At 42.1% G+C, this 16,772-nt stretch overlaps 2 protein-coding genes across 2 annotated transcripts in view; one reads left to right on the forward strand and one right to left on the reverse strand.

Moving 5' to 3' along the window:
• OSBPL1A (oxysterol binding protein like 1A) overlaps positions 1–16,772 on the forward strand; it is a 455,856-nt gene that overhangs the window by 150,398 nt on the left and 288,686 nt on the right. The window lies entirely within an intron of this gene.
• Positions 47–471, reverse strand: LOC126003830 (protein transport protein Sec61 subunit gamma-like). Its single transcript, XM_049770182.1, has one exon. The coding sequence runs from the start codon at positions 415–417 to the stop codon at positions 211–213; it is 207 nt and encodes a 68-aa protein (XP_049626139.1). The 5' UTR covers positions 418–471; the 3' UTR covers positions 47–210.

The following is a 16,772-nucleotide window of genomic DNA, read 5'->3' on the forward strand; positions in this document are numbered from 1 at the left end:
TTGAATCCCGGCATCCCAAATGATTCCCCTAGCCTGCAAGGAGAGATTTCTTTTATTTTTATTTTTTTATTTTGAAATTATTTTAATTTAGACATAGAAAACACCTTGGAAGAACAAAAAGGGAAAAACAAAATATATAGGCAAATTTTTACTCCAAGTCTCATATCTTCACCAGTCTCCAAGATGAAAAACATTCTTCTGTAAAGGTATTCAGCCACCAACAATGATGTTATTAATAGGGATATGGATCAGTTTCACAAAAAAGCCAATAAATCCCATTATAGCAAATCCTATTGCTGTTGCCATTGCAATCTTCTGGAATTCTTTTCTATCAGGTTTGGTGAATCTTTTAACCAGGCAAATTGAGTCCTTCACAAACTGCTGACTGGGCTCAAAAAACTGCATTACCTGATCCATGATGTCTGTTTGAAAAACTGTCACCCAGCGGGACTCGCTCCAGGGACATATCACACTGCCCCAAGGATTCTGAGCCCAGAGCCAGGAGTAACCCCTGAGCGCAGCAGGGTGTGACCCAAAAACCAAAAAAAAAAAACCGAAATTCAAGTCCTTTGGGGTTCAGCACTTTGGGGAGCTCAGTCTTCTTTGAACTCTTCTTCTTCTTCTGCCACCTGCCGCTTCCTCTGTTATTCACCTGTCTGCAGTCACACCTTCCTAGCTGCTCTCTTGCTCTTTTAGGTTCAGCTCCTTTGAAAACTGCCCAGTCTCTTTACTTGAAACTCCACACTTGGAGGTTTTATGAAACAGGTAGATTAAGTTCTCTTGGGGGCGAACAACAACACATCAGATAGTTCCAAATGGTGTTAAAATACTGAGCACACAAATATTGTTTATTTGGGTTTTCTTGATCACCCCACAATGCTCAGGGTTACTTCCGTCACTACACTGTTGGAGGCAGGGAGTTTTTATTACAGATGTTTCTAGAGGGCCCTATGGTGCTAGAATGTTGCTGGTGGGAGAAGTGACCAGCCCCCCCCCCACCCCAGGGTTCACAATGTGAAGTGGGGGAGGGGAGAGTGGCAGCCTACAAAAGGGTATCTACCACTTTCCTTTCTCCCACCCTGGTGGCCCAGGGAAATGCCTGGGAAATCTAGGATAAATGTAAAACAGCTAAGAGCACAGGCTCTCACCTAAAAGAGTGTTACGCTTCCATCAACCTCTACTTGAATATCATCAATCTGTTCTTGCATCTGTTGTGACTTTTAGAAGCAATTGATAAATGGTTGAAAGCAGTATAAAATTTAAAAATAAAATATAAATAACAATAAACAATTAAAAATAAATTTAAAAATATATTAAGTTTAAAATGTAAAAATATACATTTTTTTTAAAAAAAGATACAGACAACTGCATACTTTTTCCTCTGCGAAGTTAGTTTATATAAAAATTTCCCAAGCTGGGCCCAGAGAGATAGTACAGCGGCGTTTGCCTTGCCAGCAGCCGATCCAGGACCAAAGGTGGCTGGTTCGAATCCCGGTGTCCCATATGGTCCCCTGTGCCTGCCAGGAGCTATTTCTGAGCAGAAAGCCAGGAGTAACCTCTGAACACCGCCGGGTGTGGCCCAAAAACAAAACAAAACAAACAAAAATTTCCCAAGATGACCCCCAAAATCTGTTGTTAGAGTGGCTGCCAATAGCTTGGAGCTGTTGGTTTTCTATAGATATTCTAAGTGTGGCCTTTGCTTCAGAGGGGGCGGGAGGGGGGTGTCTCCTTTCTGGAGGACCAGCCATGTTCTGGGCCTGGACTCTGCACGAAAATGATTTCCTTGCCCGGCTTCTTGGGACAGATCATGTGAAGTTGGTTCAGGTTCCTACATACATTACCAGAGCCCTTCCACTCTCCCTCAATCCTGACTTGAAGCATGCAACGCATAGCAGCTCTCTTCCTAGCCCTGAAGATGTTAATAGTGAAATGGTTTTTGTTTTGGGGTGGGGAAAGGGGGGGAAAAGGGAAAGCAGGCTGGGTGTGGTCAGGAAAGGTCAGAGCAGGTCAAGAATTAGTGGCCACCCAATAACCAAGACTAATTAGGTGAGAGGGGGTGCCCAGGCCTTGTTCTGGGTTTCCTAGCCCTATTCTGGGTGCCTAATCAGGCCAGGTTTGAGAGGCACTAAAGAACAAACAAACAAACAAACAAACAAAACCCCACAAAGGCTGTACCAACAAATCTAGGCAAATGAAAGGGAAGGGCCCTGAGATCAGAGCTGGAGGCTGAGGCCAGTTTGCTGGGAAAGGCAAACCTGGCCATCACCAGAGCTGATTAGCAGTGGCAAGGGAGGAATCCCACCATATGAAGAATCCATGACACTTCCTTCTGCCTCTTGCCAACCTCTTCAAAAATTCTAAGTGACAACTAGATGCTTATCACCCAAGGCCTTCAACAACTTCCCTCCAGCCTCAGGAGGTCCTGGAAAGCTGGGACTGTCAGATTCCACAAAATGTCCTTCCTAACAGCCCACATGCAAAAACAAACAAACAAACAAACAACAACAACAAAAAAAACCCGTGTGCCCCCAGAAACTGAACAGTCCAGTTAGTCCCAAGAGCCGCCCAATTTGAGGGCCAGTTGGGTTTCCTTTGCAGAGCAGGGTCGCCTATCTCTGCAACTTCAAATCCTCAGCAATTGGATTGGTCTCTTCCGTGAGCACCCAACCGCCCCAGGCTTCGAGTCAGTTCAAAAAAAAAAAAAAAAAAAAAAACCCTCCCACGGAAGCTCTAGCGTCCCTCAGCTCCGTGGCATCCTCCACCGTGGCCGACGCTGGGCCCGGGAGCGGGCCGCAACGGTTTCTTGGGTCGCGAGACAAACTTCGCCCATGATGGACGACAGTGGCTGGTCGCTCTGGAAAGACCCCGCGGGACAAGCTGGCCGCTCCGACACAAACTGCTTCCCGTCTAGAAAAGTGTCCACTAAGTGCCCGCTCAGAACGGAGGTCGGGAGCGATCTGGCCACCACGTGACCAGGCCCGTCCCTCACCCGCGGAGGGCGGGACGCCGTCCCCGCCACCGAGAGTCGTCCAATAGGAGGCCGGGAAGGGGCAGGGGGGCCGGTGCCACCCAGCGCAGGGCGGTCTCAGCCGGCGCCCGCCAGTGGGATCCGAGCGAGTGCCGCTCGGTGGAGGCGATAGGGCGGAGCGCCTGTCAATCAAAAATCCCAGCCAATGAGATCACGCGCTGCCCTCGCACCCGCCCTCGCTTCGGCCTCCGGGTGCCCGCGCTGTCTTCCCTCAGGCCGCCGCGGCGGCGCCCGCCCGCTCGCTCCAGTACTCGCGACCCCGCGCACGGCTTTTTGGGGGAAGCGGCGGGCTCAACTAGGCGCCGAGCCTGGCCGTCTGCACTCCACGGGGGACGGTGCCGACGACGGGCGCTGTTATTCTCCTCGAGCCTGAGGTGGGTAACGCGGGCGGGAAGGCGAGCGCGGGCCCGTCGCCATTTTCCTTTGCTCCGACTACTGGCAGCCCCGGGAAAAAAAAAAGAGCAGCGCTGTGTGGGAGTCTACTGGGGCGGGGGGGGGCACAGCGTGGGCGGATGGCGAGCCCGATGGCTGCGGTCGTGGGTGGGTGGCGCGGCGGGGGGGATGGGCGCCGCGTGGCGCCTGGCCCCAACCCCCCTCCGCTTCCCGCCAGCGCCTCGCGCGCCGGCGGGGGAGGGGTCGTTCTTCGCATTCTTCATTTCGTCCATCCCCCCGCGTCAATCAAACCCGGGTGGGAGGAAGTCCCGCCCCCGAGGGCGCCTATTGGCTCTCGCCGCCTCCCGGCGCGGCGCGATTGGCCGCGGCTTCTGCCGGCTCGCCTGACGTCACTTCCGTTCCGGGGCTGCAGGCGGTGGAGACCTTGGCCTCAGGGGCCAGGTCGCGCTCGCGGAGGCGGGGCTGCCGGAGAGGCGGGCTGGCCGGGGCCGGGCCGGGCCTCGGGGCCTCTCGTCATTCCGGCGGAGCGCGCTCGAGCGTCCCGGCCACGCTTCCGTGCAGCGGGCGGAAGTCTCGGCCCCCAGGGACGCGCCGACCTGGGTCCCCGCCAGCCAGGCCTCCGGCTTGACGGCTTCACCGTGGGGCCGGCCGTCGTGGGCGCCTCCTTTCTGCTCACCTCTGCGCCCTTGACTGGCTCTCCTCGCCCTCCCTCCCGGGCGCCCTTAGCTTTTTTTTTCTTTTAATTTTCGGGCCGCCCAGATCTCCTGTATTGGCAGATGAGAGGGGTGCGTTTCACCCCGGTTTCGGCGCTCTGCTGGGCACGCCCGCTCGGGAGAAGGCGTTGGGGACAATGAGGGGCCTATTTCGTTCTTGGGAGTTTGCTTTCCCGGCAAACAGCGCTGGCTCGGCTGCTGTGCTGGGAGTCAAAACCTTCAGCATTGATTTATTCACCCGCATTTTGTTTTGTCGGCCAGAAAAATTTCCCGCAATGATGTGATTTTTGGTTTTTTGGTCGGCCCGCAGGGAGCATGTATTGTCCGGGAAGTCAAACTTCAGTGCAGGGAACTCGGTGCACGCGGAGCAATTTTTTTTCTTTCGCTATTCCTGCTTAGTTGCATGCAGCAAGTTCTGTTTGGAAACTTAGGACATGTTTGCAGACGGATGTTTTTCACCTCGAAGTCCAGTTAGCATTGAACAACGTTTGAAAATGCATGCAGTGATGCGGTTGGGTTGTGTGTGTGTGTGTGTGTGTGTGTGGAGGAGGGGGGTGGAGTGGAAGCCTGTAGATGGAACATCACAGTGACAATGAGAAGGGATTATTTAAACCTTGACATCCACAGAGAGGTCCCCTTCCACGCCTCCTTTAATGGGAACTCAGTTCTTAAGGTATTCAAGAATTATTCAAGACTCCTCAAGTGGGAGATCAAAAAAAACATTGATTAGAATATAGAGCCAATTGTAAAATACAGAATAAGTCGGAAAATTCGCTTAGTTTACACTGAATAGATAAGTATCACACCAGTTGCTTTTTCACATTTAAGAGGATTTTAATTTTGCCAGCTTTTGTGACCTAGGGAATGTAGACTAGAAACTTAAATCTTTTCTTTCATAAATTGTAATCATGTCTGTACAGATTAGCAGAAAGGACTCTAATCCAGTGCTTCTAACGGTAGATAGTGACTCAGGCCTGTTGAACTACGTTTAGTGTGAGTGATTAGAAGTTTTAAAAAAGGGCCCGGAGAGATAGCACAGCAAACGCCGATCCAGGACCAAAGGTGGTTGGTTCGAATCCCGGTGTCCCATATGGTCCCCCGTGCCTGCCAGGAGCTATTTCTGAGCAGACAGCCAGGAGTAACCCCTGAGCACCGCCGGGTGTGGCCCAAAAACCAAAAAAAAAAAAAAGAAGAAGTTTTAAAAAAGAATTGAAAATATTTTTGTGTTAATGAAACTATTAAATGATAGACATCAGTTTCTTGCAAAATTCCTTTTTATAAGGGTGACTTTCCAAAAATCTTGAGGAATAGCCCTAAAGTTTTGCAGAATACTAAAAATGGCCCTGTTTGTATGGGCAGAATGCTCTTATTTTTAGTGTTTAAGAGTTGAAAATTTACCATTGGTAACAAGCATACATTATAATTTTCTTAATATTTTTTTATAGTCTGACACGCTTTGAAAAATAAAGGATCTTTTCTAACGTAGACTATTGACAGTGATTTCTCCATGTCTAGGAATCCAGATTCTAGTACTGAGCTGTGAACAAGGCCTCAGGTGACCTGAGGACTGGAGGAAAGGACTTGCTCGCCCTCTCTGCTTTTATGGGTGTTCTGAACATTGCACAATCATTTAAGCATGGATTTCATTGATCTCAGAAAGTGAGAAGTCAGTGCTTTCAATTTGTAAGTGTTGGTATTTTATAGTGAAAGTATAGCTCACTTTGGACTGAAATCTATTTTCAGTGTTGGTGAGGTGGCTAATAGCCTCTAAATTCTGGTGATTTGTCTGGTGACTTTAAGACCTAAATTTATCTAGCTGAATATTTGAAGGTGGTTTTTTCCCACCCCCTGAAGTTTTCTTTTTTTTTTTTTTTTTTGGTTTTTGGGCCACACCCTGTGACACTCAAGAGATTACTCCTGGCTATGCGGTCAGAAAACCTGGCTTGGGGGACAATATGGCACACTGGAAGATCGAAACCAAGACTGTCCTGGGTCAGCCGCATGCAAGGCAAGTGCCCTACCGCTGTGCCACTGCTCAGGCCCCATATTTGAAGTTTTGGATAACCTCATCTCCAATGTGAGGAAATTGCATCAGGTGATTGCTTAGGCTCCGTCTAGATATAAAATTTATATATTTGAGGCAGCTGACAATGACTTTTTGTTGTTTTTTTTGTTTTTGGTTTTTCGGTCACACCCGGTAGTGCTCAGGTGTTACTCCAGCTCTATGCTCAGAAATCACTCCTGGCAGGCTCTGGGGACCATATGGGATGCCGGGATTCCAACCACCGACCTTCTGCATGCAAGGCAAACGCTTTACCTCCACACTATCTCTCTGGCCCCTGACAATGACTCTTTTTTTTTTTTTTTTTTGTGGTTTTTTTGGGTCACACCTGGCAGTGCTCAGGGGTTATTTCTGGCTCCAGGCTCAGAAATTGCTCCTGGCAGGCACAGGGGACCATATGGAGTGCCGGGATTCGAACCGATGACCTCCTGCATGAAAGGCAAACGCCTTACCTCCATGCTATCTGTCCAGCCCCCTGACAATGACTCTAAGAACATTTTAGGAGATTTTAGATTATTTGTTTAAAGGTGGTAAAAATACTAACTAAATACATTTTATGCTTCATGACAGTATTGATAAAGTTACACTATCTTTACCTGAGAGTTTCTCAATACCTTGGAGGAAACTTAATTCACTATTATAGAGTAGGAGACTGACTTCTCTTCTTAGGATTGAGCAAATTATAATTAATTCTGCAGTTAGATTAAGTGGCATTTACTTCTCTTGATTTAGGGATATAGGTTGTACAGTATTTTAATCTGGGAATGTAGCGGGTTTTTTTTTTTTTGGTTTTGGGGCCACACCCGGTGACGCTTAGGGGTCACTCCTGGCTCTTCTCTCAGAAATTGCTCCTGGCTTGAGGAGGGACCATATGGGATGCTGGGGGATCCAACCAAGGTCCATCCTGGGTCACACGTGCAAGGCAAATGCCCTATTGCTTGAGCCACTGCTCCAGCCCCTGAGAATGTAGTTTTAATGGAGGCTCCGAAGGCATAGTTTTAAAAGTATTGAGAAATACTAGCATACAAATAGAACATCAGCCAAAAAAATTACCCAATGGTATCTTTGCTTTACCCCTAATAATTATGCGCATCAGGATATATAACAATTGTAATTTCTGGTGTAAAAAGGACTAGCTTGTGTGCAGAAAAGTGACCTCAAATTAACAATTTGCATTGGAAAAGAGTATTGGTAGTTCAAACTGATGATAGTTACCTTTTTAAAAAACATTTTGTCTCTTGGGGCCAGAGCTGTGGTGCAGCAATAGGACGTTTTGCTTTGCAAGCATCTGACCTAGGACAAACCTTGGTTTGATCCCCTAGCGTCCCATATGGTCCCCCAAGCCAGGAGCCATTTCTGAGCTCATAGCCAGGAGTAACCCCTGAGCATCACCAGGGTGTGGACCAACAAACCAAAAAAACAAACACTGGTCTCACAGATCTTAGGTACCTGCTTTTCTTCTATGTATGAGTGAGTGAAGGAAACAGTCTTTTTTTGGGAAGTGACTTATTTGGTAGAATAAGAAAGGTGGCTTTTGTTTTTTGGGTCTTTTTTTTTTTTTTTTGTGAAACAAGTTTTTGCCAAACTTTTTCAACAATTTCCTATCAGTTTAGGTTGAAGTGATCTGTTGCTATAAAGGAATAGCATATATTTTAAAATATTGAGGAGTTTAATAACTTACTCCACACTTTCCAGATAATTGCATTGATTTTAAGTATTTGAGATTGAATAAAATCTTGATGCAGTAAGTAAGCAGTCTTTAATTTTATTGCATTTCATTATCAGCAAGTGAAACTGAAGGAAAAATTATTTAAATGGAAGTTTGGACAAAATGAATTTATAAAATAATAACTTGGGAATAAATATTTTAAGAATAAGCCTTAGTGAGCAGGATAATGTAAATTAATATGGAAAGGTACTAAGTTTGCAGAGAAAAATTTTAGCTTGTAACTTCAAGCTATGAATGTAAGTTATAAGTAGAATTTGCCTCTATGGGACTATATTTAGTATAGATGTTGGGTTATTTTATTCATTTTATATTTTGGGCCACACCTGTAATTATTCTGGTTTACCCCTGGAGGAATTTGGGGGATCATGTGGAGTGCTGGGGATCAAAACTGGCTCAGCTGCATGCAAGGCAGGTGCCCTTCTCTATGTGCTATCTTGCTCAGTTCAATATAGTTTTTTTAAGAATAAGATTGTTTGTAAAATTGTTAAATAGAAGGATGAAAATTTTATATCATTAACATGTAGCCTTCACAGTATATATTGAAATGTAATCTTATGACATTGGACTTTTAATTACTGACTTCTTTGCAAATATGATGCAAGTTGTTAATGTTTGCAGAATTTTATGCAATTGCTGACGTTTGGGGACTTTCCCTGAAATCTGTTATTGATACAGGTTAAGAATTCTTTTAAGGTCCTGACTAGACTTAAAATATGAATGCGTTTCAGAATGTTGAGAGTAATGGAGTGATTTAATTATAGAACTGCACATAATATGCATTCATAAACAAGCAAATTCGTTCATAATTAGTACAGTTTCCTCTTCACACTAGATTTTCTTTGAAGGTGGTAAATATTTTTAACTGTTCTATTAAAAGTGAAATTACTGAGTTTCTCAAATTGATTTAATTTAGTAAGAGGAGTTACCTAGTCTGGGTATATGATGTATCAGTGGTAGAGTGTATGTCTCTCAAATCTGAGTCCGGGGTTTGACCCCAGCCCTGCCAAATGCACTCACTTCTAGGCCAGTCATATGCCACACTGCTTGTGTTTCCAGCTCCAGGACTTGTGGATGTTGTGCTGATAAGACAACCAAAAGTTGAGTCTGGGGGGGCTTGTAAAGTTGTTTAAAAATATATCCATGAAAGAGTTGCTTGAAGCCAAGTCTGCTGTTAAAGCAGATCTGTGATTTAAAAACCCTGCTATTGGAAAGAGGTTGTGTTAGTTTGAGTTATAGATTGAGGTAGTATATGGACAAAAATGGATCCTAATAGAAAGTAGTTTTAAGATTTGTCTGAAAGATTAAATCGTTTAGTTTTAACTTCTTTTAACTTTTAGCTTTTCTAAGGACTTGTTAAAAATTATAAGATAGTTGTAAAATTAGAAAACATGTACCCTTGATTTTTCATTTTATTTCTGATATTTGACAGTCCTTTCTAATTGTCGATATATACTAACTTAAATAGACCCAGAAATTAGATGATGTGTGTCTAAAGATACAGTAGAAGTGGAGTGGGTATTTAACTCAAATATATATATATTTTTTTGCTTTTGGGCCACATCCGGCGGCGCTCAGGGTTTACTCCTGGCTATCTGCCCAGAAATAGCTCCTGGCAGGCACGGGGACCATATGGGAAACCGGGATTCGAACCAACCACCTTAGGTCCTGGGTCTTCTGCTTGCAAGGCAAACACCGCTGTGCTATCTCTCCAGCCCCTTAACTCAAATATTTAATTCTGATGGACACTTTGGATTGAAAAAGTTTCAAGAGGGGCCTGTGCCGTGGCGCTAGAGGTAAGGTGTCTGCCTTGCCTGCGCTAGCCTAGGACGAACCGCAGTTCAATCCCCCGGCGTCCCATATGGTCCCCCAAGCCAGGAGCAACTTCTGAGCTCGAGGAGTAACCCCTGAGCGTCACAGGGTGTGGCCCAAAAACCAAAATGAAAAGAAAAAAGTTTCAAGAACTGAAACTTTTGTTACCCTGTTCTTTTACTCCAGTACCCAACATTGTGTAAGTTTGCAGTGTGCTTATTACAGTTTGTGTTTTACTGAATCATGGTTATTATCCATGGATCCTTATAATCCTTAAACTGCAATATAATAAATTCTCAGATTCCTCAATAGGTTTTTAAAATGGAAACTTTAAATGAAACTGTATAACAGAACAGTTTTATAAAATCAGTCTATGTGCTCTGCCTATGGGTTTCCCCCCCTCCCCCTTTTGGGCTAAAGCTCAGGGGTTACTTTACTCCTGCCTATGTGTTCAGAAATTGCTCTTATGGTACAAACCGAGGTCCATCCTAGGTTAATGTGCCACCACTCTGGCCCAAGTTTTCCTATTTTTATGAGAAAGCTTATTAGCTAACCATACCTTTTCTCAGCTCTTGGATTTTTTTTTCTCTTTTTCTTTTTTGCTTTTTGGGCCACACCCAGTGACGCTCAAGGGTTACTCCTGGCTATGCACTCAGATATCGCTCCTGGCTAGGGGGACCATATGGGATATGGGGCTCAAACCGAGGTCCATCTTAGGTTAACTTGTGCAAGACAAAGGTCCTACAGCTTGTGCCACCGCTCCAGACTCAGCTCTTGGATTTTTACCTTTAAAAATTTCTGAAGTGTCACTGTGCTAATGAATGAATAGTAAGGCTGTGTATTACAAGTTTAGTTTCCCAGCCACTTTTGGATTATTTTTGCACATATGTCTCATAGATTGAGCATTTAAATGGCCTTGGTATGTACATTGGCAAATTAGTTTCTACCAGTATTCATTGCTGGAGCAAGAAAATTAGTACAAAGTAAACACTGAATAATGAGTACAAGGAAGTACTATGAGTACAAGAAAGATTCTAACATTCAAGTGCTTGAGGGAAACCATTAGATGCTCACTGGCATTGCTTAACATAAAACATGGGTTTCCATGTTAAAAAAAAAAAAAAAGTGCTCCTGCTCTTTGAGCTCTTTCCCCAGCCCAGGATTAACATTTTATTTTTAATTTGTTTGGGCCATACCCCAGCATTACTTGGGGGCTATTCCCAGCTCTCAGGTAGTGGGTGTGTGCTTGCTCCTAGAGACAACCAAAGCATCCTATAATAGAGATGGACCCAGGCCTCCTTTGCACACACTTTGCGCATACTTAGCCTCTTGAGCTTATCTGTCTCTCTGGCCCAGTACTCTTCCCATCTTAAGTAGGAAAATGGTTGGGGGTCGTTTTGCTGTTTTTTTTTTTTTTTTTTTTCTAAAAAGAGAAAATGAGAAATATTTTTTCTTGCAATGGCATGATTTTTTAAAAGGATGGTTGTTAGGTTTATATTTGGAATATTTTGTAAAATTGACACGTTCAGGTATAAATTTGGAGAGCCTATAATTAGTGGCAAATTGTATTTAGCACCATTTTCACTTATGCAAAATAGTGATAGTGAATTTAATTACCGTAATAAAATGAAGGAGTTGTTTTAGTACTTTTTTGTTATTTTGTTTTTTATTTTGGGGTTTTTGTGCCACACCCATCAGTGCTTGTGTTGTTACTCCTGGCTCTGCCCCTTGGCGGACCATCTGGGATGCGAGGATCAAGACCTGATCAGCTGCGTGCAAAACCAAATGCCCTACATGATGTATACTGTAGCTTCAGCTCCCTGATTTGGTACATTTGTATGTTGGAAGTGTATAGGTCTTTTCTCTGAATCTCTAATTGAGTCTAAGCTAGGGAAGTTAAGGGGTAGAGATAGACAATTATTTCAGTGGTAGCTAATGAGCAATTGAACACAGTTGTTTTGTTTTTGTTGACCAAACCAATTAAGATTCCTGTGTGGGGGCCAGTGATGGTGTGCACAGGACACTTGATTTGCATGAGACCCATTTGAAACTCAATTCATAGCACCACCAGGTGATCGGATTTCTGAGCACTGCTGGACGAGGCCACCCAGGGGGAAATGATGATAAAACAAAAATTCTTGTGAATTTATGTCAAAGTTCACGTGGAATTGATGGACTTAGCTTTTTGATGTATTTGCCAAGCTTTCCAAAGCATCTCTACCTTTTTCATTCCCATTTTAATTTCTTTTACACATATCACCAATATTTGCCTTTGGGGTGGGGGTGTTTGGACCATACCAAGCAGTGCTTATGGCTTATTTTTTGCTTTCTGCTCAGGCACAGGCTGGGGGTAAGGGGTGCTTGGCAGGTTGGTGGCATTTGGGTGCCAGGGATCGAACTTGGGTCAACCTCATGCAAGGCAAACTGCTTTACGCACTGTACTTACTTTAGCTTTGGCCCCAGTACGTGTCTTTTATTATAGCCATCCTAGAGATTATAAAGATGTCCCTGTTGATATTGGGGGAGGTACAGCTTGTGTAGGGCCCTGAGTTTGATCCCTTGGTACCACACAACTCCCCTCTCCTGATTCCGCAGCAATCACTTGTCTTGGTCCATCTTGTATAGCATACAAACAAGTAAATATATACTTTGTGGTGGTGGTTTGGTTTTGATATCTATAGTGAGTAATAAATTACTTTGTTGGTTATTTGTTATGATTTTGCTCTTTAGTTAGATTGTTTTAACTAACCTCTGTATATAACAAGTACAGATCTAATTTTTTTCCCGGATTGGTATCTAGTTGTCCTAGCACTATTTGTTCAAACTAGTCTTGTTACATTGTCTTGGCATTCTCGTTGGATATCAGTTCACCCCATTTATGTGTTTTATTTCTGGTATTTGAATTCTATTCCATTGAAGTATTTGCCTTAAGTGATATGTTTATTACACATTCTGGTTACTGAATCACTCACTACTTAGTACTTTTTGATGTAAAACTTAATGCATACCACCAGAAAAGTAAACTCACATTTTGTCGTTCCTTCTTATCCCCTTCTAAGGCTCCTTAAAGAGCTCATCAGAGGAAGGTGACAGCTGTCTATTAAACTCCTGTTTCTCTTTTGTACTCACTTATGTTCTCGTTGTGTGTAGGAGAGTTAATTTTTATAGTAGGAATCTCTTAAATTCTAAAATTGTGAATTAAAATCTAATATCTAATATGGTTTTGACTGATTTGGGTTTGAAGATTTTGATTGTTAAACTAGATTAACCATTACTTAGTTTGGGAGACTTGTTTCAAGGGTTAAGTATCTTGGTGTCCCTGGCTTTGATCCTCATGGTAATATTCTGGAAAGGGGCAAAACTGATAGGCTCATTCCGATACAGAGTCAGATCGTCTTGATAGTTTAAATTGCTTAATAGTTCCTTGCCTGGAAGACATAAATAGGTTAGTTTAAATTACTCTTCTTATTTTTTAACATTTCTTTGTACATCAGTACATTTACTCATAGGTTATGCATGGTGATAGAACCGTGGAATCAATAGATTTCTTCCGAGGCTCTTACAAAGATTCTTTTGCAATGGAGTTTTTTTTCACTCAAGTAAAGTACTTTACAAACTTTTTATTTGTAATTATAAGAAGACAGTAAGTTGATAATAGTCAAGAAGAGTGTACAGTGCTATCTGAACCTATAAATTGAATATGGACTAAACATTAAAGTAATACAGGAAATCAAAGCACAGCATTGCTTATACAACTATTATAATGTAAGTTGCTTGATTTTGGAGGGTGTTATAGCTATGTTGTCAGTAGTAAGTGATCTAATATTTTTTTTTATTTTTAATCACAGGGGAACCAGAATTGTCAAGAAGCTTTCCTGTAATATTCAACTGTGATCTCTTTCGGCATTCACTTCGGGCATTCTCTTCACTGTGGGATGAGGTAGTAGGTTGTATGGTTTTAGGGTCACACCCACCACTGGGAGATAACTATACAATCTACTGTCTTTCCTAACGTGATAGAAAAATCTGCATCCCAATGGCCTCTTAGAAATTTGACATACGTATAACATTTGATTAATCTTTGTGAACATGTTAAATGCAACATTTCCTTTTGGAATGCAGACTGTTTTAATTGTTAACAGTGATTTAAAACCAAAAAGTTGATGATGGGAAATTGTTTTTTGCTTTTTTGTATATTCAATTAGTATGTGTAGATTTTTAAATTTTCTTTGTAAAGTGTTATCTGTTACAGAAGAAAGATTGCTCTGTCAGAGTGAGGTAGTAGATTGTATAGTTGTGGGGTAGTGATTTTACCCTATTCAGGAGATAACTATACAATCTATTGCCTTCCCTGAGGAGTAGACTTGCTGCATTTTGTTTTTATCTAGATTTTATTGAAATTCAGTTTTGACTTTATTTTATATTTATAGTTCGTTAATTGTTGATTCTCTTATGTATGAAATGTATAATAGACAGTAATGTAAAACGTAATGATATAACACTTTAAGTTTTCACATGTAGTATATTTCAGTAATTTCAAAAAGGAGAAAATAACTTTCAGAAAACCTTACTAGAGGACTGGCCCTGATCCCCTTTGAAAAAAGATTCACTGCCGCCCATCCCAGCATACATATCTAGGGGGAGATACTAGGTAATCTTGAGTATTTGGAGTAAGGTTGTTTAAGTTTCATTCCCCATTTTTGGTGATTGGGAGGCATTGAGTAGTAATGTAGCCACTGCTTCTTGTTTTGATTTCATTGTTCACCTAGAAAAGATTGGCTTCATTGTTCACCTAGAAAAGATAACTGTTCTACTCTGGTAAGTCAATAAGACCTCAGCTTTGGCACCAGAACCTAATGTGATATGATACTTCACTACAAGTTACAAGGTGGGTTAAGGGAGTTGCAAGTTTTCTTGAAACAGTCGAACAGAGAAATTTGTAGTTTGTAATTTAATTTTATTAAAATTTTTGTTTGTTTTGAGCCATACCCAGCATTGTGCAGTACTTATTACAGGCTCTGCATTCAGGGGTCACTGGGGAAACCTGGGTGTGCAGAGGATCAAACTCAGGACAACTGCTTACAAAACACCCTACCTGCTATACTATCTCCAGTCCCTATTATTATTTTATGTTTGTTATTTTAAAGAGCTATATGAGTTATTTTGTTTTCATGCCCATGATCAGATTATAGGTTTTTCTATGACCCAATTATTTACTACCTCGGGGTCTGAAAGTCCAACAAAGCCAAAGTAAAATAGTAGAATAGCTGAGATAATTATAGTGCTTTTTAGCAAGAAATTTGTTTGAGAAAACATCAAATTCGCTCATGAATGAATTTAGCTCAGATGATTTATTCTGGACTGAATTCCTTTTTATTTATTTATTTATTTTGATTTTTGGGTCACACCCGGCAGTGCTCAGGGGTTACTCCTTGGCTCCACGCTCAGAAATAGCCCCGGGCAGGCTCAGGGGACCACATGGGATGCCGGGATTAGAACCACCAACCCTCTGCCTGCGAGGCAAACACCTTACCTCCATGCTATCTCTCCGGCCCTCTGAATTCCTTTTTAAATGAAACTGTCCATACAAACATAGGGTGGGAGGCTCATATATTTTTTATTGCTTTTGATATATCAGAAAAAGGAGAATGTTGAACAAATTTGACTTATTGTTAAACTGACAGGTTAGATAAATTGCCTGCTCGTTTGGGGTTAAGTACAGTTATGGAGTTCAGTGGTTTTCTGTCAGTTGCCTCCAATGTAGATAGACTTGCTGCTCTGTAGTTGGAAACATCTAATTAACTGGGGTCGGAGAAAATGGAATTTCTTAATTATACAGGGTCCATTTCATTCTTTATAAGCCAAGTAAGAATCAAATTGTAGATCTGTATTTTGTAAAAACGATTTAATGTTCCTTTATGGAGAGGTACTTCTTTTTTTTTCTTTTTTTGGAGAGGTACTTCTGAAAGTTTGGTGACAAGAGATGCTTCAGCAAGATGTGGGTTTTTGGTTTCTGGTTTGAATTGTGGTATCAGGCTCTGCATTGTATTCTTTGTTCTAATTTTCTTTTTTCTCTTTGTAAATTGTAATTGAGGTTTCGTTTTAAGTAAGAATGTTTGCGGCTTTACATGACCCAGAACTTTTAAAAGGAAAGAAATTTAATTGGTTTGAATTTCAAATAAATCCTGAAGAATATGGCCTTCCGTAACAGGCTAATATGAATGAAGTACGTCTGCAAAGTAGAAGACCGGCAAGAAAAAAGTGGGTTCCTAGGAAGAGGTAGTAGGTTGCATAGTTTTAGGGCAGGGATTTTGCCCACAAGGAGGTAACTATACGACCTGCTGCCTTTCTTAGGGCCTTATTATTCCACGTTAACATATTTGGTGTAAAACAGTTATTTGGGGCTTAAAAACGCAAAAATTTAGTAAGTATAATAATAAGCATTGCAGAGATATCAGAGGAATTAATTCTGGCATTAGAGCTGAGAAACCGCAGCATGGTGCTAACACCAATCACTAAATTTCTACTTGTGGTCACTGAAAGGTTTTTAAAGCACTGGATATTCATGGTTTTGGTTACCTTTCCAATTCTCTGAGCTAGAAACTTGCCATACCGTTTTCCTCTGTTTCTCTCTGATTTATTACATTTGAAAGAAGGCATTGAACAAAAACTACTGAAATATTTTGCTATTTCCTTTATTATTAAAATAACCATCATACTAAGCTTTAGGATTTCTTCCATGCTTTATTTTGGAACCGGAATTGATTATTGTATTGAGAACATATAGCATTGTGTTGATGCTAATGGTGTATGTCATGAATGGGTCTATTAATGTGTACAAGGATTGGAAGAGCAAACAAATATGAAAATGGTTGTCAAGATAGTTCTGTCCAATAAAAATACTACTTTATTTGTGCTTTATGTCATTATATACTCATCCCATAGGTGTTGGTAGTGGGGCACACCACTGTTTGAACAGATAAAAGATTTGAGCTCAGAGCCTCATACTTGGGTATATTTCATAACCAATTAAGCCAT

This window comes from Suncus etruscus, chromosome 3, assembly GCF_024139225.1.
Source record: "Suncus etruscus isolate mSunEtr1 chromosome 3, mSunEtr1.pri.cur, whole genome shotgun sequence".
Classification (NCBI taxonomy): domain Eukaryota; kingdom Metazoa; phylum Chordata; class Mammalia; order Eulipotyphla; family Soricidae; genus Suncus; species Suncus etruscus.